We start from the raw sequence: 27,019 nt of genomic DNA, 5'->3' as shown, positions 1-27,019 counted from the left end.
AGTTTTACAGTCATTGGAAAAATCTCAGTGGATATTTTGCTTATCTGTTAATTGATCAAATCCATATAATTTTGTGTTCTTTGTAGCTGAATGCTATAAGAAAGGTTATGCTTCTTGTTATTGTACCATTCCAACTCATGTTAAAGGTTCCTGCTTTTATGTATAAATCATTACAGTTACAGTTCTAAAGGGATGTTCAGGCTATATGAGACAGGTAAGAGCCAGGGAAATTTCAGTAATATTTAATCGAAAGTAGCCACTGCAAGTCTTCATCCCACAAAAGATTTCTGTCGTCCTTTGGGTTCATCAAAATATTTTAATGCTTTTGAAACGTATATAAAAAGCACAGACAAAGATCTCGGGATGCTTTCAAGAAAGATAGAGCTCTTAAAGATAGCGGAGTCAAGGGATATGGGAAGAAGGCAGGAATGGGCTACTGATTGTGGATGATCAGCCATGATCCCAGTGAATGGCGGTGCTAGCTCGAAGGGCCAAATGGCCTACTCCTACACCTATTGTCTATTGTCTATTATCTCAGTTTTAAGGTCTGTCTCTAAGAACAGAGACAATGTGCCACTCCTATTCATTGGTAATAGGTGTTAAATTATAGACAAGTGATTCTGGATTGTGTTCATATTAGAATTTGGAATGACACGCTTGCAATCTCTGAGTATTCTTTTTATGATTTTCTTTGTTTTGTTATGAAATTGAGGAAATAACTCTTCACTGGTATTCCTCAGTTCATGTATTGAATTTTTTTTAAAAAACACCAAGTTAACCAAGAATAATGGCTACCCAAGAGTGAGACCTAGTTGGAGAGATTAAGTCAAACGAAAAGTTCCTGGACTTAATATTTGAGGTGCCCAATATTTGAAATTAGTGTCCCTTTGTCATAGTGGCTGTTGTTCATGTGGACAAGAGTTAGAGTGGTGAACTTGATGCTTTAGCTCTTTGAGGCTTCCATAAAGAGAGACTTCAGTCAGAGAAGCCTCGCATTAGGGCAAAAAAGGCTGGAGGTTAATTTTTTTTTCTCCTTCACTTCTATATATCTGCTCATCCAGCACAGTAGAGATGCCAGGCATGATAGTTGAATGCTTCTCTTGTGCGATGTGGGAAGACGGAGACCTCCAGTCTCCCTGATGACTATAACTGCAAGAAATGCATCTAGCTCCAGCTTCTCAACAATCGGTTTTAAGGAGTTGGAGCTGAAACCAGATGAACTCCAGATCATTTTAAAGGCTGAAAAGATGAAAGTTAAAACATATAGAGAAGTAGTTACATCCAAGGTGCAGGACACAGGAAACTGGGTGACAGGAAGGGGAAAGGGGTTAAGGAGCCAGTGCAGAGTACCATTGTGGTTATCTCTCTGAACAACAGGCATATCACTTAGGATACTGTTGGGGAGATGGGGGGTGGGGGGGTGAGGGATGACTTAACAGAGGAAAGTCACAGTGATCAGTGCTGTCTGACACAGAGTCTACCTCTGTGACTCAGAAGGGAAAGGGGGAGATATGACATGCTGTGGTGATAGGGGATTCATTAGTTAGAGGAATGGACAGGAGGTTTTGTGCATGAGAATAAGATACATGGATAGTATGTTGCCTCCCACGCACCAGGGTCCAGGATATCTTGAATCGAGTTCTCAGTATTCTTAAGTAGGAGGGTGAACAGCCAGAAGTCGTGGTCTGTGTAGGTACCAATGACAATCTCAAGTGATGACGTTCTGCGTAGAAAGTTCAGGGAGTTAGGTGCTAAATTAAAAGGCAGAACCTCCAGGGTTGTGGTCTCAGTATTGCTACCCGTGCCACATGCTAGTAAGGCCAGAACTGAGAAGATTATACAATATAATATGTGGCTAAGGAGTTGGTGTAAGACAGAGGGTATAAAATTTTAGGATCATTGGGCTCTCTTCCGGGGAAGGTGGGTCCTGTACAAAAGAGACGGTTTGCACCTGAACTGCAGAGGGACTGATATCCTAGTGGGAAGGTTTATTAATGCTGCATGGTGGGGTTTAAACTAGAGTTGCAAGGGGATAGAAACCAGAGTGCCAGAACAGTTAATGGAGAGGTTGTGGAAACAGATACTGGTAAGCCCACAGGCAAGTTGAGGAATGAAAAACTTGAGCATGATGCAACTAGTGCCCTAATGCAAGAAGTATCGTAGAAAAGGCAGATAATCGTGCTGAAGATGAGGTAGCTGGTTTACAAATAGAAGCAATGTTTAGTAAGGAGAGGTGGCTGATAGGAAAATTTGCAGTCAACAGGATAAGTTGCAACATAAAGTACAGACAAAGTCGAAAAGATGAATACAGGATAGAAGATGTTATATTTGAACGCACGCAGTATACAGAATAAGGTAGATGAACTTGCAGCATAGTTGCATATTGGTAGGTATAATGTTCTAGCCATCACCGAACCATGGCTGAAAGATTATAGCTGGGCACTTAATGTCCAAGGATACTCATTGTATTGAAAGACCAGGCAGGAAAGCAGAAGGGGCGTCGTTGCTCTGTTGGTAAGAAATAAAATCTGATCATTAAAAAGAGGTGACATGGGGTTGTAAGATGTTGAATCATTGTAGATAGAGCTAAAAAACTGCAAGGGTAAAGAGACCCTAATGGGAGTTGTTTTCAAACCCCCAAACAGTTCTGATGAAGGGTCTCGGCCCGAAACGTTGACTGCTCATTTTAACAGATGCTGTCCGACATGCTGGGTTCATCCAGCTTGTTTGTAAGTCGTAAGGATGTGGCCTACAAATTACAATGGGTGATAGAAAATGCATATCAAAAAGGCAATGTTACACTAGTCATGGGGGACTTCAGTATGCAGATAGATTGGGAAAATTAAGTTGGTGCTGGATTCCAGGAGAGGCTATTTCTAGAGTGCCCATGGGATGGCTTTTTAAAGCAGCTCATGGTTGAACCCACTAGGGAATCAGCTATTCGTGATTGGGTGTTGTGCAATGAACCAGAATTGATTAGAGACCTTAACGAACCCTGAGGGGAAAGTGATCATAATATGATTGAATTCACCCTGAAATTTGAGATGGACAAGCTAACATCAGATGTATCAGTACTGTATTACAGTGGAGACATGAGAGAGGAGCTCACCAGAATTGATTGTGAAGAACAATGGGAGAGATGATGGCAGAGCAGCAATTTCTGCAACAATTTGGAAGACGCAGAATGTATACATCCCAAAGAGGAAGAAATATTCTAAAGCTGTGGTCCCCAACCACCAGGCCGCAAAGCATGTGCTACCGGGCCACGAGGAAATGATATGATTTGGCGATATGAAACAATATGAGTCAGCTACACCTTTCCTCATTCCCTGTTACGCCCGCTGTTGAACTTGAACACATGCAAGGTCATCAGTCACCTAAACGCAGTGATACCCTAGCGCCAGGGATCACTGATTGGCCTCGGGTAACCGGCCACAACAAGACGGTACTTCGCGCGACCGGCGAGAGGTGCTGTTGATACTCGCCTGGAGCACGGACAGATGGGCGCCGCCTCTAAACCTGTTTAGCACACCGAATGTTTGTGGGGAACCCGGTGCTAAAATATTCGTAGACGACCTAATTCGGGCTCAGAGTTTCGTAAGTAGCAGAGCAGCTCCCTCGCTGCGATTTACTGAAAGTCATCCCTCGAGTCAAACTTTTGTTGGCTGATAGATCCTACCTACCTATGGGGGTGGGGGGGGGCGCGGGCGCATGCCCTGTCGCACTCCTTGCTCGGTCTGTCAGTCACTCTCTCCAGACTGTGACCGCCGCGGCCCGGGCATGGGGATCTTCGGCTCTGACCTTGTCCTCTCACCCCACCCATGACCAGCCACACCTGGCCAAGGCGTCTGGCGGTGGGCAGGCGGGAGGCTGTATAATGAAGCCCTCAAAACTGCTTCGGCACCTTGAGTCCAAGCATCCTGCACTTAAAGACAAACCCGTTGAGCTTTTATAGTGAAATAAATGTGAGCAAGCAGAACAGAAGCAAGTGCTGAGAGCTACGAAAACTAAATTGCGGAATGACTGGCTCCCACTGATTCAGCGATATTGGTATGCTGCAATGATTTTATATGTTCATACAAGGAAAATATGCGCTGTGTGTTTAATTTCCAAATGTTACTTAAAATGTTATGATGCTATTGACTTGTAAGTGAGTTATAATTGACTTATCACTATATTCATGAGGAAAATATGCACTGTGTGTTTAATATTAAATTCGTTAGATAAACCCTTTAAGAAACAAAATTGAGTGTACTAGCCACTTATAAGTGACTTATAGTTGACTTACCACCTATACTCCGGTCGTGATTAACAACGCCCCCCCCCCCCCCCCCACTCCCCGTCAGCCAGTCTGCAAGATTAAACCAGTCCACGGTGCAAAAAAGGTTGGTGACCTCTGGTTCTAAAGGAAAGATGACACAACCATGGCTAACAAAAGAAGTCAGAAGCCACCGTAAAAGCCAAAGTGAGGGCATATGACAGAACAAAAATTAATGGGAAGTTAGAAGATTGAGAAGCTTTTGAAAGCAACTAAAAAAGTCCTTAAGAAGGTAAAGATAGAATACGAATGTAAGCTAGCCAATGATATTAAATGAGATACCAAAAGTTTCTTCAGATACATGAAGTGTAAAAGAGAGGCAAAGAGTGCTGCTTGGTACTGTGCAAGTGTTGCTGGACGGCTGCTATAATGCACAGTGGATATCAGACCGCTGGAAACAATGCTGGAGAGGTGGCAATGGGGGAAATGAAATAGTGGATGAACTAAATAAGTGTTTTGTATTAGCCTTCACTGGGGAAGACACTAGCAGTATGTTGGAAGTTCCAGGTGTCAGGGGTCATGAACTAGAGGGAAGATTCTTGGAAACTGAAAGGTCTGAGGTAGATAAGTCATCTAGACTGAATGGTGTACATCCCAGGGTTCTGAAAGAGATCGTGGAGGCAGTAGGAATGATCTTTCTAGAATCACTAGATTCTAGAATGGTTCCTGAATTCTGAAAAATTGCAAGTGTCAGTCGACTCTTCAAGAAGGGAGAGAGGTAGAAGAAAGGAAACTATAGGTCAGTTAGTTTAACTTCAATAGTTGGGAAGATGTTGGTGTCGATTATTAAGGATGAGGTCTCAGGGTACTTGGAGGAACATGATAAAATAGTCCGTAGTCAACAAGGTTTCCTCAAGGAAAAATCTTGTCTGACAAATTGTTGGAATTGTTTGAAGAAATGGCAATAGGATAGACAAAGGGGACTTGTAGCGTACTTGGATTTTCAGAAGGTGCCACACATGAGGCTGCTTAACAAACTACGAGCCCATGGAAATACAGAAAAGATTCTAGCATGGATAAAGCATTGGCTGATTGGCAGGAGACAAAGAGTGGGAATAAAGGGAGCCTCTTCTGTCTGGCTGCCGGTGACTGATGGTGTTCCACAGTGGTCTGTGTTGGGACCGATTCTTTTTACGTGAAAAGTCAGTGATTTGGATGATGGAATTGATGGGTTTTTTTGCAAAGTTTGCTGATGGTACAAAGATAGGTGGAGGGACAGGTAGTTTTGAGAAAGTAGGGAGGCTACAGAAGAGCTTAGACAGATTAGGAGAGTAGGCAAAGAAATGGCAGATAGAGTACAATGTCAGGAAGTGTATGGTCATGCACTTTGGTAGAAGAAATGAAAGGGTTGACTTTTTTCTAAATGGAGAGAATATACAAAAAAACTAAGATGCAAAGTGACTTAGAATCCTTCCGCAAGATTTCCTAAAGGTTAATTTGCAGGTTGAGTCTGTGGTAAGGAAGACAAATGCAATGTTAGCATTCATTTCAAGAGGACTGGAATATAAACGCAAAGATGTAATGCTGAGACTTTATAAAGTACTGGTAAGGCCTCAGTTGCAGTATTGTGAGCAATTTTGGGCCCCTTATCTTAGAAAGCATGTGCTAAAACTGGAGAGGTTTCAAAGGAGGTTTGTGAAAACTATTCCAGGATTTTTGATAGCTTTGTATTCACTAAAATTCAGAAGAATGAGGGATGACCTCATTGAAACCTATTAAGTGGCCTTGATGGATGGGAGCTGATCTTTCCTCTGGTGGGAGAATCTGAAACGGAGGGACAGCCTCAGAATAGAGGGTCATCCTTTTAGAATGGAGATGAAAAGGAATTTTTTTTATCCAGAGAGTTCATTACCACAAGTAGCTGCGGAGGCCAAGCCTTTATGTATATTTAAGGCAGAGGTTGATTGATTCTTGATTTGTCAGGGCATGAAGGAATCCAGGGAGAAAGCAGTAGATTGGGGCTGAGAGAAAATTGGATCGGCCATGATGAAATGGTGGAGCAGACTCGCTGGGCCAAATGGCCTAAATCTTCTCCTATATTTTATGGTCTTATGGTCTTTTATTGTCTCTCCAGAAAACCACAATATTAGTATCAGTAAACTTAGTAATCTACAATACATCAGCAGTCCTTTCATATTGGGTGTTTGAATCCTGCTATCTTAGTTAGATTTTAATACGAAGTCTGACCAAATCATTGGAACTTGGAACTTGGATCTGTTCCTTCTTTCCTGTTATTATCTTGCTGGAACCCAGGGAACTGAAGTTTCTGGTACACTTGCCATGAAGTAAATTTGGAAGCTCGTGAACAGAGCAGATCCAACAAGTTTTCCTGCTTCTTTGTCATTCCTGGGGTGGCTCTGGCAATTGAACTGGGGTATGTAGGTGTAACTCATTCATTCCTAGGAACAGATTTGTGCAGGATACTGTAAATTGTGTACAGGATGAAACCATACCCTGTCACCAGTGGTGGCGCTGTAGTGCATGTTTAGTGCATATTAAGGCACATGTTTTCAGTTCTTTCTGTTATTAACATGCACATAGAAGTTAATGAACTGAATAAAAATAATGTACACTGTATATGGATGCATTAAATATTTAAAATGTATGGGTTTTTGTTATTTAAAATGCTTGCTAATCATTATACGAATTGACAAATGGTCTACAAGTGTATTGAAATGGAATGTGATATATATTTATAGTAGCATTTGTTACATGAAATTCAAAAAGTATTCTCTGTTTAATAACAAAGCTAAAAATTCAGTGACCTTACCATAGTGAATAATGTTATAATTTCTGAAATTCCTTTTGGCAAGATGGCACTGGTAAACCACGACAATGTGTTGCAGGCAGTTTGTAAAACTTTCAAATTTACATCTTTTGAACTAAACTTACTGCAATCTGCAGTCTCTAATACCCTTTTAAGTAAAGGTACTTTTGAGCCTTCTTAACAAACAAGCCATTTCACAATCTTCTGAATGACTCAGTGGACTTAACTCTCAGGCATGCTTTAAGCAGAAGAAGGTACATCGCCATGGCTGAAAGTGAGAGAGGAGGGGAAGTCTCCAAGTCCGTCTAAAATGAAGGGACATGTAACTTCCTCCACCCAGCATCTTGTTAGCAAATGTACAGTCACTGGAGAACAAGGTTGAGGACCTAAGGGCAAGATTACTGTATCGGAGGGAAATGAAGAATTGCTGTATTCTCTGCTTCATGGAGACGTGGTTCACTCCAGACATACTGAATATGACAATTACACCCGAAGGCTTCTCAATCCATCAGATAGATTGGACTGCTGAACTGGAGAAGGCAAAAGGAGGTCCATATTTCACGATAATCTCTGTGTGGTGCTTGGACATAGCAGTCTTATGCGCCCTTGGTCCCCTGACCTGGAACATTTGATGATTAAGTGCCAACCGTTTTACTTATCAAGAGAGTTCTTCACCATGATCTTGACCGCAGTTTATCTGCCACCAAAGGCCAATGTTACGTAAGAACTTGATGTATTTAAGTGCCGCTCTCAGCAAACAAGAAACAACCTACCCTGATGCCTTTCAAACCATGTTCGGGGACTTCAATCAGGCTTGTTTGAAGACATCTCTGCTCAATAATCATCAACATATCACCTGTAGCACCAGAGGTCCTAATACATATGACCACTGCTTTAGGACATTAAAACTGCCTACCCTTCAGTGCAGGAGGCAGAAGAGTAGCTACAGGATTGCTTTTGAGTCAGTGAACTGGGCTATGTTCAAGGACTCATGAGAGAATCTGAACCAAATACACCACAGTTATTATGGGCTATATAAAAACAGTCATAGATGAGTATGTGTCCACAAAATCTTTCAGAGTCTTCCCTAACCAGAAGCTCTGGATGAATCATGAGATTCACAATCTACTGAGGAAGATCAGTGGTGTTCATGTCTGGTGCTAAAATAAGATACAAGAAGCCAGGTACAATTTCTGGAAAATCATGTCAGATGCGAGGTGACTATTTTGGACTATACCTGAATCACTGAAGAATGCTCAACAGCTGTGGCAGGGCTTGAATGCTATCACCTCCTACAGAGTGACACCAAGTAGCATAGGTGACAAGGCTTCACTCCTAGATGAGCTCAATGCCTTTTAATGCTTGCCTTGACTGTCAAAACATGGAGGCACCTTCACAAACTCCCACAGACCCATGATCCTATGATTTCAGATGTGAGAGCACCTTCCAGGAGAATGAACCCACGGAAAGCATCTAGCTCAGATGGGGTACCTAACCATATACTAAATGTCTGCGCTGATCAGCCGGCTGGAATGTTCACTGAGATCTTTAACCTTTTGCTTTGACAGTCTGAGATAGCCACCTGTTTCAAGCAGACTTCCGTTATGCCAGTGCCTAAGAAGAACATGGTAACCTGCCTCATCCGGTAGTTTTTACTGTACATTCATTATGATCAAGTGCTTTGAGAGGTTGGTGATGAAACATATCAACTCCTGCCTGAGAAACAACTTTGTTCTGCTCCAATTTGCCTACTGTCACAACAAGTCAACTGCAGATGCCATTTCATTTGCTCTTCATTCAACCCTGGAACTTCTGGACAGCAAAGGTGCATAACATTAGGATGTCTTCATTGACTACAGATCAGCATTCAATAATAGCATCCACTCAAAAATGACGAATAGGCTTCAAGACCTTCTCCTCAGTAGCTCCTTGTGCAACTGCATCCTCAATTTCTTCACTTATAGTGAGACACCAGTCAGTTGAGATTGGCAACAACATCTCCTCCACAATCTCCATCAGCACACGATTGTGTGCTTCTCCACCTCTTCTGCTCACTTTATACTTACGAATATGAGGCTAAGCACAGCTCGAATGCCATATTTAAATTTGCTGATAACACCACTGTCTTTGGCTGAATCTGGCTACATGGTGCAATAACCTCTTACTCAATGTCAGCAAGACCAAGGAGCTGATTATTGATTATCAGAGGTGGAGAGAATCAGTAATTTTAAATTCCTCAGTGTTATAATTTCAGATTACCTTTCCTAGGTCCAGCAGAAAGCATGGCAGTTCTTCTACTTTTCTTAAAAGTTTGTGAAGACTCAGCATGGCATCTAAAACTTTGACAAACTTCTGTAGATGTGGGGCAGAGAGTATATTGACTGGCTGCATCACAGCCTGGTATGGAAACACCAATGTCCTTGAATAGAAAGGCCTACAAAAAGCAGTGGATACAGCCCAGTCTATCTTGGGTAAAGCCCTCCCCTCTATTGAGCACAACTGCACGAAGTGCTGTTGCAGGAAAGTAGTATCCATCATCAAGGAGTGCCACCACCCAGACCATACTCTCTTCTTGCTACTACCATCAGGAAGAAGATACAGGAGCCTTAGGACCCAGACCACTAAGTTCAGGAACAGTTATTATCCTTCAACCATCAGGCTCTTAAACCAGAGGGGATAACTTCACTCAGCTTTACTCACCGCATCACTGAACTGATAATAAATTTACTTTGAACCTTTGAACTTTGCAAGGAATCAGAAAGCATTGGCATGTGCATTTGATTTGTGATAGATGAAAATAGTGAGCACTCTTTCTTACATTTGTAAAAAAAATTGTTGAGTGTATTTTTGTAGATCTTAAATATAATTGCTGTTAGCCAAAGAGCCATAGTAATAATACACTGAAATTGAAATGCCTTTATTAATTTTTGAGAAACTTGCTTTGTCATGTGCAGTTATTTCTGGTTGTACATGCAGAGCTGGACCAGTGTGTTCTGTATGACTTTCAATCATCACTGAATGTTAGTGAGATGCTGATAATTCTTAATTGAGTGCATTCTTTTACAATTTGCAGCCATTAATTAAAGTTACTGACAGATTCAGCTTATTTTGTATGAAATGTTGAATGTATTTTAAAGGTCCCATAATATTAGAGTAAAAAAATACTGATGTGATGATTGCCTAATTGGAAATAAGTTCAATATGTTTATGTCACCTTCAAGTTACTCAGTAATAGGAACATTGACTTGGGTAAGGCTGGTTATGTTGGCAATTCCAAAGTGAACCTGTAATACATAAGTACCTGTAGGTTTAACTGCATAATCATAAAACTGATTAAACAAATTATGCTTTATAAGGAAATTAATCATTCAAAAACTTTTTAATTTATTGTGCTTTTCAATTTTGGAAAATAGTGTCCAAAGATTGTCAACATTCCCCTCCCCTGCTCTGTTATCTCCTCTAATGAGTTATCTGCTATATATTTTAATGAGTGTGGACAATCTTGTTTTTAGACAATTACCCTGATAGTTTGTTTGAATAGTATTCCTTCATGAGCAGAAATGGTTGGTTCTTAAGTTATAGTAGAAGGATGAATATCCATGCATCTTTCATTAATATTTGTCAGACCTATACCACCAGTAACGAAGATGCAAAATTTCTTTCCCATGGGAGAAAAGAAAAATAAAAGTATGATCTAGGGAGACTCATATAAAATCTTTATCTTTCAAATTATTCAACTGAGTGCTTGCAGCAACCCCTCAGTATTTTCATTTAACAACATGGTAAAATTGCCCATTTATAGACCTGAATCTTCATAAGCAGTGCTATGTTGTTGGGTGCAAGGTAAATATTGATATGTAAAGATATCAGAAATAACTCCCCTGCTCTTCTTTGAAAGTGTGCCATAGACCATTTATTTCTACTGTAGAGTGGAGATGAAACCTTGGTTTAATAATTCATCAGATAGATGACGCTAGTATTTTAGCCTTGAATCTTGAGCACAACTCTGAACCCAACATCTGATTTAGTGATGGGAGTTCAGTCAACTGAGTCGTGGGCTGCCAGTACGGAGATATCTACCAAATGAGCTGTGGACTGACAGTACATAGATATCTACCAAATAAGCCATGGGCTGCCAGTATGTAGATATCTACGGAATGAACCATGGACTGACAGTACATAGGTATCTGCCAACTGAACCATGGACTGACAATACGTAGATATCTGTCAACTGAACCATGGACTGACGGTACGTAGACATCTGCCAACTGAACCATGGACTGACAGTACATAGATATCTGTCAACTGAACCATGGACTGACGGTACGTAGACATCTGCCAACTGAACTATGGTCTGACAGTACATAGATATCTGCCAACTGAGTCATGGCCTGACAGGACATAGATATCTATCAACTGAACCACGGTCTGACGGTACACAGATATTGATCAACTGAGCCATGGACTGCCAGCTGTATGGTGAAAAAGGCACAGCAGCGCACCTTTCACCTCAGGTGGTTGAGGAAGTTTGGTATGGGCCCCCAAGTTCTAAGAACTTTCTACAAGGGCATCCTGGCTGCATCACTGCCTGGTATGGGAACTATACCTCCCTTAATCGCAGGACAATGCAGAGAGTGGTGCGGACAGCCCAGTGCGTCTAGAGTTGTGAACTTCCCATGTTTCAGGACACTTACAAGGACAGGTGTGTAAAAAGGGCTGTAGGAACATTGGGGGCCTGAGTCACCCCAACCACAATCTATTCCAGCTTCTACCATCCAAGAAACGGTACCACAGCATAAAAGCCAGGACCAACAGGCTCCAGGAGAGCTTCTTCCACCAGGCCATCAGACTGATTAACTCACGCTGATTTGACTGTACTCTATATTATATTACATTACTGTTTTATTTATCATAAATTACTATGATTGCACATTTAGACGGAGATGTAACATAAAAGATATTTACTCCTCATGTATGTGAAGGATGTGAGAAATTAAGTCAATTCAGTTCAATTCAATTCAATACGCAGATATCTACCAACTGAGCCACGGTCTGTCAGGACGTAGATATCTGCCAATTATAAGCAGATTGGATTTGTATAATGCCTTTAATAAAATCAAACATCTGAGGGTGCTTCACAGAGTGTTACTTAGATTGCTGAGCAAACCTTTATATTCTGACTTCTTCCCCTTTCAGTATCAATCCTGATGAAGGGTCTCGGCCCAAAACATTAACTGTTTATTACTTTCCACTGCCTGACCTGCTAAGTTCCTGCAGCATTTTGTGTGTGATACTAGATATGGTAGCCAAAGGCTTAATCAGTGGTAGGCTCTGAGGAAGATTTTCAAGAGAGTGAGGGAGGTTGATGAAATCCAAAGCTGAACAAATCAAGGAATGGGATGTCTAGAAGTATTATAAGGCTGTTATGGATTGCCCAGAGGCAATTTTGTGGCAGAGGCATTATTAGCTGTAAGTTGTGTAAACAGGCTTGTGAATGCAGTTAAATTTCATTAAGTGTTCAAAGTCAGGGACAAAGATGCCAGTTGATTCCCAATGATATAGGAGTTACTCCAGGTGAACCTTGTGCATCTGGCAGCCAGCTAGAGAGTGCTGATGATAGAAATGAAGTCATGTGTCACATACAAAATGCATAGCCTGGGAGAACTTGTTAGAGAGAAAATCAAAATGTCTCTATTGGAAATGAAACAGTTTGCTGAGAAACAATCTAAAGAGCTGGGAAACAAAATGCCAGAAGAAAATTTGATTTTTAATAACTTAGTTGAAAAACCACACAAGCCAAGTTTAAACTGAATGAGCACTTGGAGCAACCAATTTGGCTTCAGTCCTTCTGGCTGAGCCAGAGAGAATTCCAGAAGGGTTTTTGAACCTGACTGATTCCTCCTAAAAGTTTGTAAATTCATGCATGTTAATTGTGAATAGAGCTGGTCTCGTAGTCTGTTAGATATGCCCCAGTCTTACATAGAGCGTGACCCTTCAAATGTGCTGCTGCACGATACACAGTACCCAAGTAATCTGGGCCTGAGCCTTTGGGAGGGCAGAGGAGAAATGCAGTGTGTATTCCAGATGGTTTGTTGACACATTAAAAATGTTAGCAACGTGATGGAACAGTGGTTCAACCTCGCAGCCCCAGTGACCCAGGTTAAATGCTCACCTGACACTGTGTGGATTTTGCACCTTCTCCCTGTGCCTACGTGAATTAACCCCAACTACTCCAGTTTCCTTCCTCCCATTCTAATTTACCTGTCTCCTGATGGGAATATGGGGACATTAGATAAGGAAAATACAAGCTCAAATTCAAGTTTATTGCCATGGATGTAATTCTCAGGGTTAACTGTCATAAGAATTTACTTTTTTGCTACAGCAGCAAGGGACATTTCAAACATGACAAAAATAAATTATGTAAATTATACATAACTTACACTACAAAAGAAACATAACAACATTAGTGCAAATTGAGGGAAATGTAGTCTAAGGTAGAATTAGGGTTTCTGAGGTCAGTTCAAGTACTAGTAAGGAAGTGGTATTGTTGAGCCTTGGGTTGTGGGTCCTCAGATTCCTGTAATCTCATGCTTAATGCCCACAATGAGAAAATGGCATGGCTTGGATGGTGGGGATCTTTATGAATCAGGTTGTCTTCCTTCCTGAGACATGGCCTCATGTAGATGTCCTCGGTGGTAGAAAGAGCTGAACCTGTGATGGAATTGGCTGAGCTCACCAGTCTCTGTAGCCTCTTGCGTTCCTGTGCATTGGGGTTACCATGGTCAGTTGTGATTCAAGCAGTCAAAATTCGTAGGTAATAGATAGCTTTGTGACCAGAATGAACACAATGTGCTGAAATGGCCTCATTCTATGTCATAAAGAAATACACTTCACCACAAAAATACAGCAGCTTTCTGAGACACCACTACCCCAATTTACTGTCCTGACCACCATTTGAGAACTTGCCAGTGAACCCTAAACCCGAGAACAAATCTAGAAATCTAAAAAAAACAATATATGAGTTGAATTTACACAAAATTATGCAAAGCAGGAAGATTGAGTAGGTTGGAATATTAGGACAACAACTCTCACCATCTTATTCTGAAAATGTACGGCCATTTGTGTGAACAGCCTGGGACAAACCTCGTGCTTTAAAAATATTGCTTCACATAGCTTTCAAGTTATTGCGGTTTCCTTCTTGTCCCTCCCCCCGTAAGTTAACAAAGAAGCTAAATATTTGTTGAAACTAAAGAATGCTGAATCTTCAGTTTAATGGTTTAGCAGGTTATGCCTTTGGCAATAGTGTAATTCTATTACATATCTGTGCACAGTTTGCATTTCAGTGAGAATTTTTTTGGAACTGGAAATACTCAGCTCTTTTTACGTCACTTGAAACCACTTCATGAATTTCACTGTGAATAGATGTGAAGAAGAACAATAAAAATGTTAGGACCATTTAATAATTATTTTGCTGATGACCAGATTTCTGGTAAGAAAGCAAATGTGCTATCTTGGAATAAATTTTGATTTACTAAGTTTTTGCATTTAACTCTTGGTTTTTCAATAGCTGGGTGTGCAAATAGCAAAAGCTGTTGATTGTCGTGATTTTGCCAAAGCCAAACAAGAGGCTGAAGCTTCTCAACAGGCTCAAAAGAAGAAGCAGCTTGCATGGGGGTAAGTCATACATCTTCAATCAGTTTTCCATATACAAACTGAGTAATGCACTTTATCTTCAGGAGAGACAAGGATCCTTGAAGGATAATTTATTTGCTATCTGATGCAGGCATTTCTGGGTAATGTTTCTAGAACTTCTAGAAATATCCTGTGGTTTCTGGCAGTCACACATTGGAAACTGCAATCTGTATGTTCCAAGATGCTATCTACCAATGGCATGATAATTAATTAATCTTCCAGAGATAGCTTAAGTGATATTTTGATAAGGATCAATACCTGATGTAGTGTTTTACATTGCCAAGTTTGCAATATGGCAACACTTAGTTTCAGTGATTTTTCAGCCTTGACAACTTTGTACTATGAACAGTTTAAGTCTGAAGCATTACCTTTTAAAATCAGTAACTTTTTGATGCACTTTATGTTTCTTATGTTTGTCCATTTGGTTGACTAAGGTTGCTGCTGCGGATCAATGATTATGTCATGAGTCTGACACATCAGTCTGTTCAGACAGGCAACAAAGTCAAACGTTAACAGTGAAGATGTTTTTGGTGTTCATTTAGAAACATAGAAAGCCTACAGCACAATACAGGCCCTTCGGCCCTCAATCTGTGCCGAACACGTACTTACTTTAGGAATTACCTAGGCTTACCCATAGCCCTCTCTTTTTCTAAGCTCCATGTACCTGTCCAGGAGTCACTTAAAAGACCTTATTGTATCCACCTCCACCACCATCGCCAGAAGCCCATTCCATGCACTCACCACTCTCTGCGTCAAAAATTAACCCTGACATCTCCTCTGTACATACTTCTAAGCACCTTAAAACTGTGCCCTCTCGTCCTAGCCATTTCAGCCCTCGGATAAAGCCTCTGACTATCCACCCCAGTTTGACTTACACCTAGATTATTCCACTAACTCTGTACTGTCAGAGATGTTGATATCTGTTTGAAACATAAATCTGATCTACTTTCTCGGGTAGATAGGAAAGTGACAGTCATCTACTCTCGCAGGTGGACAGGAAATTGATGGTCATCTATTCACTCAGGTGGACAAAAACTGATAGTCATCTCATCACTCAGGTGACAGGAAACTAATTACCTACTCTCTCAGATGGACAGAAAACTAATGGTCATCTACTCTCTCAGGTGAATAGGAAAATGATGGTCATCTGTTCTCAGGTGGATAGGTATCAGGGTCGTCTACACTCTCAGGTGGACAGGAAACAGGGTCATCTACTGTCAGGTGGATAGGAAACTGATGGTCACCTACTCTCAGATGGATAGGAAACAAGGTCACCTACTTTCTCAGGTGGATAGGAACCTGATTGTCATCTACACTCTCTCAAGTGGATAGGAAGCAGGATCATCTACTCTTTCAATTGGATAAGAAACTGATGGTTATCTGCTCTCTAGATAAGGATAGATAAGTCTCCCGTACCAGATGAAGTGCATCCACGGGTTCTGAAGGAGGTGGCTTTGGAGATTGTGGAGGCTTTGGAAATAATCTTCCAGGAATCAGTAGACTTGGGCATGGTTCCGGAGAACTGGAAGGTCGCAAATGTAGTTCCGTTGTTTAAGAAAGGGGGGAGGCAACAAAAAGAAAATTACAGACTTATTAGTCTGACATTGGTAGTTGGAAAGTTATTGGAGTCGATCCTCAAGGATGAGATTATGAATTACCTTGAGGTGCATGACAAAATAGGCCCAAGCCAGCATGGTTTCATGAAGGGAAGATCCTGCCTCACCAACATATTGGAATTTTTTGAGGTAATCTCAAATAAGATTGACAAGGGAGAGGCTGTAGATGTTGTGTATTTGGATTTTCAAAAGGCCTTTGATAAGGTGCCGCGTAAGAGGCTGCTTAATAAGATGAGGGCGCATGGAATGACAGGAAGGATATTGGAATGGGTGGAGCATTGGCTGATAGGCAGAAAGCAAAGAGTGGGAATACAGGGATCCTATTCTGGTTGGTTGCCGGTCACTAGTGGTGTTCCGCAGGGGTCGGTGTTGGGGTCTCTTCTTTTTACACTGTATATCGATGATTTAGATTATGGATTAAACAGTTTTGTGGCTAAGTTTGCGGATGACACCAAGATAGGTGGAGGAGCAGGAAGTGTTGAAGAAACGGAAAGGTTGCAGAGAGACTTGGTCAGTTTAGGAGAGTGGGCAAAGTAATGGCAGATGAGATACAATGTTGAGAAATGTACGGTTGTACATTTTAGAAGAAGAAACAATCGGGCAGATTATAATTTAGATGGGGAGAAGATTCAAAAATTGGAAGTGCAAAGGAACTTGGGTGTCCTTGTGCAGGATACCCTAAAGGTTAACCACCAGGCTGGATCAGCAGTAAGGAAAGCGAATGTTATGTTGGCATTCATTTCAAGAGGAATAGTGTATAAGAGTAAGGAGGTGTTGATGAGGCTCTATAGGGCACTAGTGAGACCCCATTTGGAATACTGTGTGCAGTTTTGAGCCCCCTATCTTAGAAAGGATGTGCTGATGTTGGAGAGAGTTCAGAGAAGATTCACTAGGATGATTCCTGGAATGCAGCGACTAACATATGAAGAGCGTTTATCAGCTCTTGGATTGTATTCATCAGAGTATAGAAGAATGACAGGATCTCATAGAAACATTTCAAATGTTGAAAGGGTTGGACAGAGTAGATGTGAAAAGGCTGTTTCCCTTGGTGGATGAGTCCAGGACAAGAGGTCACAGCCTTGGAATTAGAGGGTACCCATTTAAAACAGAGATGAGGAGAAATTTTTTTAGCCAGAGGGTCGTGGATTTATGGAATTCGTTGCCACATACAGCTGTGGAAGCCCAATCATTGAAGGTTTTTATGGAGGAGATTGACAGGTATCTGATTGGTCAGGGTATCAAGGGATATGGGAAAAAAACCGGAAATTGGAACTAGATGGGAGAATAGTTTAGCTCATGGTAGAGTGGCGGAGCAGACTCGATGGGCCGAATGGCCTACTTCTGCTCCTTTGTATTGTGATCTTGTGATCTCTCAGGTGGATAGGAAAACGTGTCACATACTCTCTCAGCTGGATAGGAAAATGTTGGTAATCTTCTCTCTTGGATGGGTAGGAAACTGGGTCATCTACTCTCTCAGGTGGATGGAAAACTGATGGTTATCTATTCTCAGGTGGACAGGAAACCGAAGGTCACCTACTCTCAGGTGGTCAAGAAACTGATGGTATTCTACTTTCTCAGGTGGACAGAAACTGCGGGTCATCTGCTCTCCAAGTGAATAGGAAACAGATAGTCGTCACTCTCACAGGTGGATAGAAAATAGGGTAAATTGAACTCTTATGTGGATAGGAAATTCATGAACATCTACTGTCCCTGACGGATTAGGAACTGATGGTCATCTGGTCGCAGGTGGACAGGAATCAGATGGTCTTCAACTCTCTCGGATGGATAGGAAATTGATGGTCATCTACTCTCTCAGGTGGATAAGAAACAGGGTCATCTACTCTCAGGTGGATAGGAAACTGACGGTCATCTATTCTCTCAGGTGGATAGCAAACAGGATTATCTACTGTTAGGTGGATAGCAAACAGGATTATCTACTGTCAGGTGGATAGCAAACTGGATTATCTACTGTCAGGTGGATAGCAAACAGGATTATCTACTGTCAGGTGGATAGCAAACTGGTGGTCATCAACTCTCTCAGGTTGATAGGAAACAGGAAATAGGAAACCTACTCTCTCAGTTGGACAGGAAACAGGGTCATCGACTCTCTGAGGTGGATGGGGAATAGGTAGCCATTTACTCTTTCAGGTGGATAGGAAAGAGTTGATGACATTCTTTCAAAGAAAGGGAATAGAGCAGAAATTACAACACACACAAAATGCTGGTAGAACACAGCAGGTTAGGCATAGACATAAGACATAGGAGCAGAATTAGAAACGTAGAAAACCTAGAGCACAATACAGGCCCGTCAGCCCACAAAGCTATGCCGAACATTTCCTTATCTTAGAAATTACCTAGGATTACCATAGCCATCTATTTTTCTGAGCTCCATGTACCTGTCCAGGAGTCTCTAAAAAGACCTGATCATATCCGCCTCCACCGCCATTGCCAGCAGCCCATTCCATGCACTCAGCATTCTCTGTGTAAAAAACTTACCCCTGATATCTCCTTTGTACCTACTTCCAAGCAACTTAAAACTGTGCCCTCTCGTGCTAGCCATTCCAGCCCTGGGAAAAAGCCTCTGACTATCCACACGATCAATGTCTCTCATCATCTTGTACACCTCTATCAGGTCACCTCTCATCCTCCATCCCGCCAAGGAAGAAAGACCAAGTTCACTCAACCTATTCTCAGAAGGCATGCTCCCCAATCCATGCAATATCCTTGTAAATCTCCTCTGCACCTTTTCTATGGTTTCCATGTCCTTCCTGTAGTGAGGCGACCAGAACTGAGCACAGTACTCCAAGTGGGATCTGACCAGGGTCCTATATAGCTGCAACATTACCTCTTGGCTCTTATACTCATTCCCATAATTGATGAAGGCCAATGCACCGTATACTTTCTCAACCACAGAGTCAACCTGTACAGCAGTTTTGAGTGTCCTATGGACTCGGACCCCAAGATCCCTCTGATCCTCTACACTACCAAGAGTCTTTCCATTAATACTATATTCTGCCATCATACTTGACCAACCAAAATGAACCACCTCACACTTATCTGGGTTGAACTCCATCTGCCACTTCTCAGCCCAGTTTCCCATCCTATCATTGTCCTGCTGTAACCTCTGACAGCCTTCCACAATATCCACAACACCCCAAACCTTTGTGTCATCAGCAAACTTACTAACCCATCCCTCCACTTCCTCATCCAGGGCATTTATAAAAATCACAAAGAGTAGAGGTCCCAGAACAGATCCCTGAGGCACACCACTGGTCACCGACCTCCATGCATAATATGACCCATCTACAACCACTCTTTGCCTTCTGTGGGCAAGCCAATTCTGGATCCACAAAGCAATGTCCCCTTGAATCCCATGCCTCCTTACTTTCTCAATAAGCCTTGCATGGGGTACCTTATCAAATTCACCTTATGAAATCCATATACACTACATCTACCACAATTGGGCCATTTGGTCAGTTGAGTCTGCTCCATCATTCAATCACGGCTGATACTTTTTTCTTCGCAGCCCCACTCCCCAGATTTCTCTCTGTAATCTTTGATGCCATGTTCAATCATGAACCTTTTGTCTTAAATACACCCAATGACCTGACCTCCACAGCTGCCTGTGGTAATAAATTTCACAAATTTACCACCTTTATCTCACAGTTGCCATCATTTGGGGTGGCATGACGGCATAGTGGTTAGCATAATGTTATTGCAACCCCAACAACCTGGGTTCTATTACGCCACTGTCTATAAGGAGTTCTTACATTCTCCCTGTGACCGCATGGTTTCCTCCCACATACCAAAGACGTGGGTTTGTAGGTTAATTGGTCAAATAGGGTAATTGGATACAATGGGCTCACCATGCTACCCTGCTGTATGTCTAAATAAAATAAATAAAAATAAATTTTAAAAATCATATGCAAGCTTATCAGGTTAATATCATGATGCTATTTATAAAGTCTGTGCGTAAATTAGCTTCCAAATTTCCTCATTACAGCAGGAACGCTTCAAAAGATACTTAAGTAAGTGTAAAGTGCTTCAGGAAGTCCCAAGTTTGTGAAATGTTCTATGAGTGCATGTTTTATTTTACTCTCTATAAATTATTCATTCCCATTTAACTGCAATATAATGGAATACATTCTGACATTTCAGCAATGAATTGTCTTGCACAATCAATTTACAAACAATTAAGTTTCAGTTTGGAGCATCACCCAAAAAATTTGTAACTGATTTTAACATGGCTTCACAATAGATCACTGATTATAATGTCTGCCTGCATATTCCATTAAAATTGCTGTTGTCCGAAGGTGATGCCGGTAGTTCAATATTTTAATCTATTGAACAAACATTCATTGTTGCTTCCGTGGCTGGTTGAAAAATCAACTTTGAAGCAATGTTCCAGCCAATTGGGAATGAGGTCATTCTGGCTTTGAATTTCAATTATAGAGTTAGAGAAACTGAATAAATCCAGCAAAAATATAATTCTACATAATAAATAATTTGATAGATGCTGAAGGAAACTCAACCCATTTGACATTTGCTACCCACTGATAAAAATTATCATTGGCATTGGGAAACATGCTGCCTGTTCACCTATCTATGAACATGTCTTTATTCTTGAAAAGATCTGAAGAATATTGAGGATAAAAATTGGAAGCCAGACCTTTTCTATTGATAAGTACTTCTTGAGATTGTGTACCGTGCACTGAAATGTGAATCTGAGTACAGGATGGATACAATATCTATTGATGGTATCAATTCTTTAAGGGTTAATGTGATAGAATTCTGTTGTCCTATTTATAGTAGCAATCTGGGTATATATTACAGGCTTTAATATACGTATGTTGTGGTAAACGTCATGCCTCATTATATCTGCCATATATTGCTGCCTTAACGCGTATAGAACATAGAAAATCTACAGCACATTACAGGCCCTTCAGCCCACAATGTTGTGCCGACCATGTAACCTACTCTAGAAGCTGCCTACAATTGCCCTACCACATAACCCTCTATTTTTCTAAGCTCTATGTACCTATCTAAGCATCTCTTAAAAGACCCTTTTGTATCTGCCTCCACCACCTTCAATGGCAGCACATTCCACACCTACCACCCTCTGTATGAAAAACTTAGCTCTGACATCCCTCTTGTACCTACTTCCAAGCACCTTAAAACTGTGCTCCCTTGTGTTAGCCATTTCAGCTCTGGGAAAAAGCCTCTGGCTATCCACACGATCAATGCCTCTAATTGTCTTAGAAGATATATTGAATATCTCATTTTTAATAAACTAATATATTTACTGTTTATTATAAAGTTTAGTGAAAGGGAATGCAAAATATTTGAATATGATAGAGGTAGAAGAGTGAGAGGGAGTTTTAAGCAAACGAGAAAATTTCATCAGTTGCCTGTTCTCTTAATGACCAGCTGTTTCCAGTAACCTTGCTCCCAAGTAAGCTGTTGTTCACTGAACGGCTGTAATTGACATAAATGATGCCATTGTCAATAAATGGATAGAAGATGGGGTTGAAACTCTGCCTGGGATTATACAGGATGCTAGTATCACAAAATTAACTGTAGAGAAGGATCCAAGGAGTGTATTTGAGCTATAGCAGCACACCAAAATACTAGAGGTACTCAGTTTGCAAAGAAAGATCAGCAGAATCCAATGTTAGGCAGACTAGGCTTTGTAGATTCGGATTCAAATTGTTTTTACCCAAAGACGCTGGAAGTAAAAAGTAGATCTAATCATTTTACAGCAAAGAAAACCCTGGTGTCTTGAGCCAGACCCTAAGTAACTCAATTTTTTTCTTGGATAGTCCAGATTAAAGGACTCTGAAACAATATGTGCAAAGACCATAAGGAAGTTTAGAGGCAAATTAGCCACACAATTTAAAAATAAATGTAGGGAAAGAGGAGGTTAATAGGTCAATAGACAGAAGGGGATTTTCAAAATCTCATTTAATTACAACAAAAGACTGATATTCTCCATTTGGAATGGTTACATTTTCCGTTTCAGAGTGACTGTTTGGCTGTAATTAACCTCTATTGTCATAAAAAATGGTTTGAACAGAAATAGACAGTATTTAACCAAGTAGTGAGTTTAGCTGTCATGTGAATACCTCAAATTTATCCCAGAGATCAAGATCCCATCATCATGAAGCTAACGGCAAAAGTGAAGTAGTAACTATGAATGTTTGACTTAAGGAATGCATTTTCTATCTCTGCTGCTGCTGTACACTTAGCACATAAATCTTCCCTCGCACATTAGTATTTTGACAGGAAAATCTGGACCATTTATTCTAAACCTGATAATGTGCACAATATGTTATGACTTGTTTTAGAATTAGGTGAAAAAAATTTATCTAAGATTTTCCATGTTATGTTGAAACATGTTAAGATTTATAGTTCTTCTTTTGTTTTAACAAATTCCAAGCAGGCCCTTAAGATGTTTGCTTCACATGTCTCTTGTCACAGGATCAAATCACAGTGGAAGCTAATGTAATCATTTGCTTAACAACATGTTATGAGTTTAGCGAGTTGTTAGCTAGACCATTAGAAAGAGCAACTCAACATGCGGGAAAATGTCCATGCATGCTCTGCAGACAGCAGAAACAAATGGGGAAAAAAATGGAGTTGCTGGGTAGTGCTATTTTGAGCTTTGTGTATAGACCAAGTTGCATACTTAAAACTTGTACCAGTACCACCCCCTTCACACTCATGGTGTCTCTTTGCTTGCACCCAGTCTATGTACTAAATCCTTTACACAGCTCTAAAATCTGGATGATAAACATTGGGAATGGCTGTTATCCTGTCTAATCTAGGGGACATCGTGAAAATGAAGCAAAAGTCTGCAACACTGCCTAGTTAACAGAACTTGGAATTACAACTAGCTACACAAAATAAATTTGAAACAAAAATCATCATGTGAAAACCAAATGGTGTGTATCTTAACAATGTTAAAAGGACTTGAATAACCTTCTGCCACTATGTTGATTCAGCAACAATTCTTTATGACATTCCCTTTCTGTTTCCTGTTTCTTTGACCTCTGAACACCAGCTGATCTGTGATTCATGCTCAAAGCATTTTATTCCCACTTTCATTGTTCTGGTGATACATAAACCAAGCCAAAGAAGTAACAGTGCTAAGATGAAATCTGACATAATAACAGTGTATTGGCCAGCTGAACAAATCATGATTATGGATTCAATGTGAACAATGCTCTGAAAGTATATTATGTTGCAGGCAGTGCAAAAGATTAGCAATTGGACCAGTTTCAGTGGGAAAAGCATCTGCAACCTATCTTCAAAATAGTTCTAGAAAAAGAAAAGCTATTGAAAATTCATTACGTTCACAGTTTGGTAACAATATTTTCAGTGATACATTACTTCTAGCTGTTGTGGCAGTGCAGCATATGGGAGTACCCACCAGATACCATGGGTGACAAAATAGTGCTTTAAAGCCATAATTTTCATAGAAACTCACATCCCTATTTGGAGCATATATGTTACAACATACGTACAGAAAGTGGCAAAAAAGGTGGGAGGCTTTGACATCTTCATGTCTGCTAGTTTATGTTAGGTGTCGGCATCATGAAGAATTTAACCATTTTCTTTATAGTGACTTGTCAACATTGTACTTTAAAAGGTATTTGAGTTAAATAGATCATTCTGAAGCAGATAAAATACAAGCTAACATTGTATCTTTTTAAATACAATCCAGATTTGAAGCTAAGAAAAGATGGGAGACAAAAAGCAACATGGGCTATATGTGATGTTTGACACGGGATGGAAATTAAGTGAGCACTGAGATGTGAAACACTTGACCTGCACTTGCACTCTCAATCCAATCTCAAGGGAGTCATCTGGAAGCACTTTACAGGAATATAACAACCATTGTGCCCTGCTGCTTCCATGACTGCACATTTCTGATTGAGAATGAGTTAGCCTTTAAGTGTTTAAAATCTGAACATGGTCAAGGAGCTTGAAAGAAGATTTCCCCATTTCATAAATAACCCCCAGCAAGCCCAGTAATATTCTCTGGTGACATAGTTTCGTGATGTGAACAATAATGCAGTAGGTGTTTCTGTGTGTCCCACTACCTCATTCAATGTAAGTGCTATTTACAAACAGAAGACTGCATTTTCAAGCCACCATGAGATAAAATCTTTGCCCATGTTTGTTGAAATAGCAATACAGTCCCTGTACTGCTATGTTGTTCTACCAATGGAGAAAAAAAAACTGCTTTGCATTCCTCAAGAACTCTTTCTTCCTATCAGTCACTGGAACAAAAGGTTTGCAGAAGATTGTTGTGGAATAAAATATCCAATCATTTGATTATAACATTAAGAATGGAGAATGTTTTTCTCATAAAGCAGTCACTGCATTTCGCTCCAGATGATATGTTTGTACATCTCATGTGTATTATTTCTGCTTACAGATTGACAAAAACTTTATACTTCCTCCTGTAATAAACATGTTTTGTCAATTTGATGTCCTTCTCACCATTCGACTCCTTTCTGTGGATAAATTGAAAGGAGGAGAGTGTGTGTGTGTGTGTGTGTGTGTGTGTGTGTGTGTGTGTGTGTGTGTGTGTGTGTGTGTGTGTGTGTGTGTGTGTGTGTGTGTGTGTGTGTGTGTGTGTGTGTGTGTGTGTGTGTGTGTGTGTGTGTGTGTGTGTGTCTCTCTCTCTCTCTCTCTCTTGGGAGGTGGGGGAAGAGGAAAGGGATTACTGTATATCATGTATCAACTTTACTAAAAAAAAGCTAATTGTCTAACGCATAATAATAAGTAGTTTATTGATTCTGAGTGGGAAATTCTTTTGTTACAACAGCAACATTTAAAAACACACTTAGCAGTGTGTAGACTTAACTAATAATAAAAAGCAGAATAATAATATACACAATAATGTACCAATGTGCAATAATAATGTACAAAATAATAAAGCAGAGACTATTGTACTATGATGTGTGTTCTCCTGTTGCGCAGAGATGAATTGTTGTATATGCTTATTGCATCTGGTAGGAAAGATTTTCTGTAATGACCTTTGTGATAGCAGAACTGAATGAGTCTGTTTGAAAAGGTGCTCTGCTGCTTATTCAGTAGGTCATAGAGAGGATGTGCTAGATAGTCCATAATGGGTAACAGTTTGTTTAGTGACCTCCTCTCCGTCACTAGCTCAAAAGGATCATGTTAGGATAAATATAACATCAAAAGAAACTGATAATTACTAGTTTTATTTATTATGTTTACTTGGTTAACACCTCTACAGCAAAGAGTTTAACAGCTGATGGCAAAATTTGTTTCTGAGCTTATAAGTTTATTATTTAATTAATTTAAGATATTTTCATTTACAGTTATATAAATAGTTTAACATATTTTTATTCATTAAGTTGAAGAGAAATAATGCAAGATAAATTGAAATTTTTTTTCCCAATGGTACATTCAGTTTGGCACAAAGAAAGTTCCTGTCACAGTGACTATTTATTTGTTCTTTTTATGCCATGCAAGGAAGCCAGCAAAGCAATCCCATCAGTCCCGATCTCTCGCTTGTTTCTCATTACTTATTCACTCTCAGATGCCCAGCAACTTCCTCTGTGTTTCTCTTATTATGCATCTACACTGTCCATAACAGCGTCTAAGAACAGGCAATTCCCTTGTCCTGACAACATGTATTCATCGGTTTGGATCACAAAGACTTATTGGTTGGAAGTTAATTGGCTAATGTAAATTGGCCCTAAGGTAGGTGGGTGATAAAGGAGATATGGGTTTTAATTTTGAGATTAATCAGAGACGCGACAGGCCATTCAGCCTATTTTGTTAAAATTATGGGAAGTGATACAGGTGGACAAATAAAAATAGCTGCTACATTTTATTAATTACAATGTAATTATACATCAGTAGAGTACTCTCATGAAAAAAAACCTGAAATCTTTTATTTCTATTTCCACAAAATTGATATGACCAGTAAATATTTCCAATATATTTTATTTTATTTCACTTTAGTTTACATGGAAGAAAGTCTTCATTCTATTTGAATCCGGTTCTTGGAGGTGAAAAGCAAGTGTCAGTATTAACCAATCGCTGTGTCTATTTCTAAATGCAGCTGGGATGTTGATCTGCAAACCTGTGGTGTTTACACCTTGGCATTGCCTAATCTGGGCACTGTGGGACTTTAATGATAAGAAATGCAAATATTATGAATCATATGACACTGTGGTCCTGGTAAGGAATTGATTATTTTCCCACTTTGTTTTGAGGTAGAACATACAACTGTTACACTTTGTCATCCAGTCTAATGATTGGTCTCTGGAAGTTACCAAAAGTTCAAGTTCAAGTTGAATTGTCATTCACCATACATAAATATAACGAAATGAAGCAGTGTGCCTCTGGGGCCAAGGTGCAAAACACATTACCAACAGTACATAGCACACTACAAATAACACATGTGGTTACAATTTCAGGACAACATACAAAGAAAAAATATATACAGTCGGCCCTCCTTATCCGCGAGTTCCGCATGCACGAATTCAACCAACTGCGAATCGAAAAAACCCAGAAGTGCTCTTCCAGCACTTGTTGTTCGAGCATGTATAGACTTCTTTACTTGTCATTATTCCCTAAATG

At 40.3% G+C, this 27,019-nt stretch overlaps 1 protein-coding gene across 10 annotated transcripts in view; it reads left to right on the top strand.

Moving 5' to 3' along the window:
- fam204a (family with sequence similarity 204 member A) overlaps positions 1–24,886 on the top strand; it is a 106,186-nt gene extending 81,300 nt beyond the window's left edge. For all 10 annotated transcript variants that reach the window (XM_073027861.1, XM_073027863.1, XM_073027853.1 and 7 more), the window contains 2 exons: positions 14,653–14,759; positions 24,117–24,886. In XM_073027861.1, the coding sequence (XP_072883962.1) occupies positions 14,653–14,759; positions 24,117–24,168 (159 nt within the window). In that variant the 3' untranslated portion in view covers positions 24,169–24,886. The remainder of the gene's footprint in view (positions 1–14,652; positions 14,760–24,116) is intronic.
- Positions 24,887–27,019: the final 2,133 nt, after the last annotated feature.

This window comes from Hemitrygon akajei, chromosome 23 (assembly GCF_048418815.1).
Source record: "Hemitrygon akajei chromosome 23, sHemAka1.3, whole genome shotgun sequence".
In the NCBI taxonomy this organism is placed as follows: domain Eukaryota; kingdom Metazoa; phylum Chordata; class Chondrichthyes; order Myliobatiformes; family Dasyatidae; genus Hemitrygon; species Hemitrygon akajei.
This window is presented reverse-complemented; position numbering and strand designations above follow the sequence as displayed.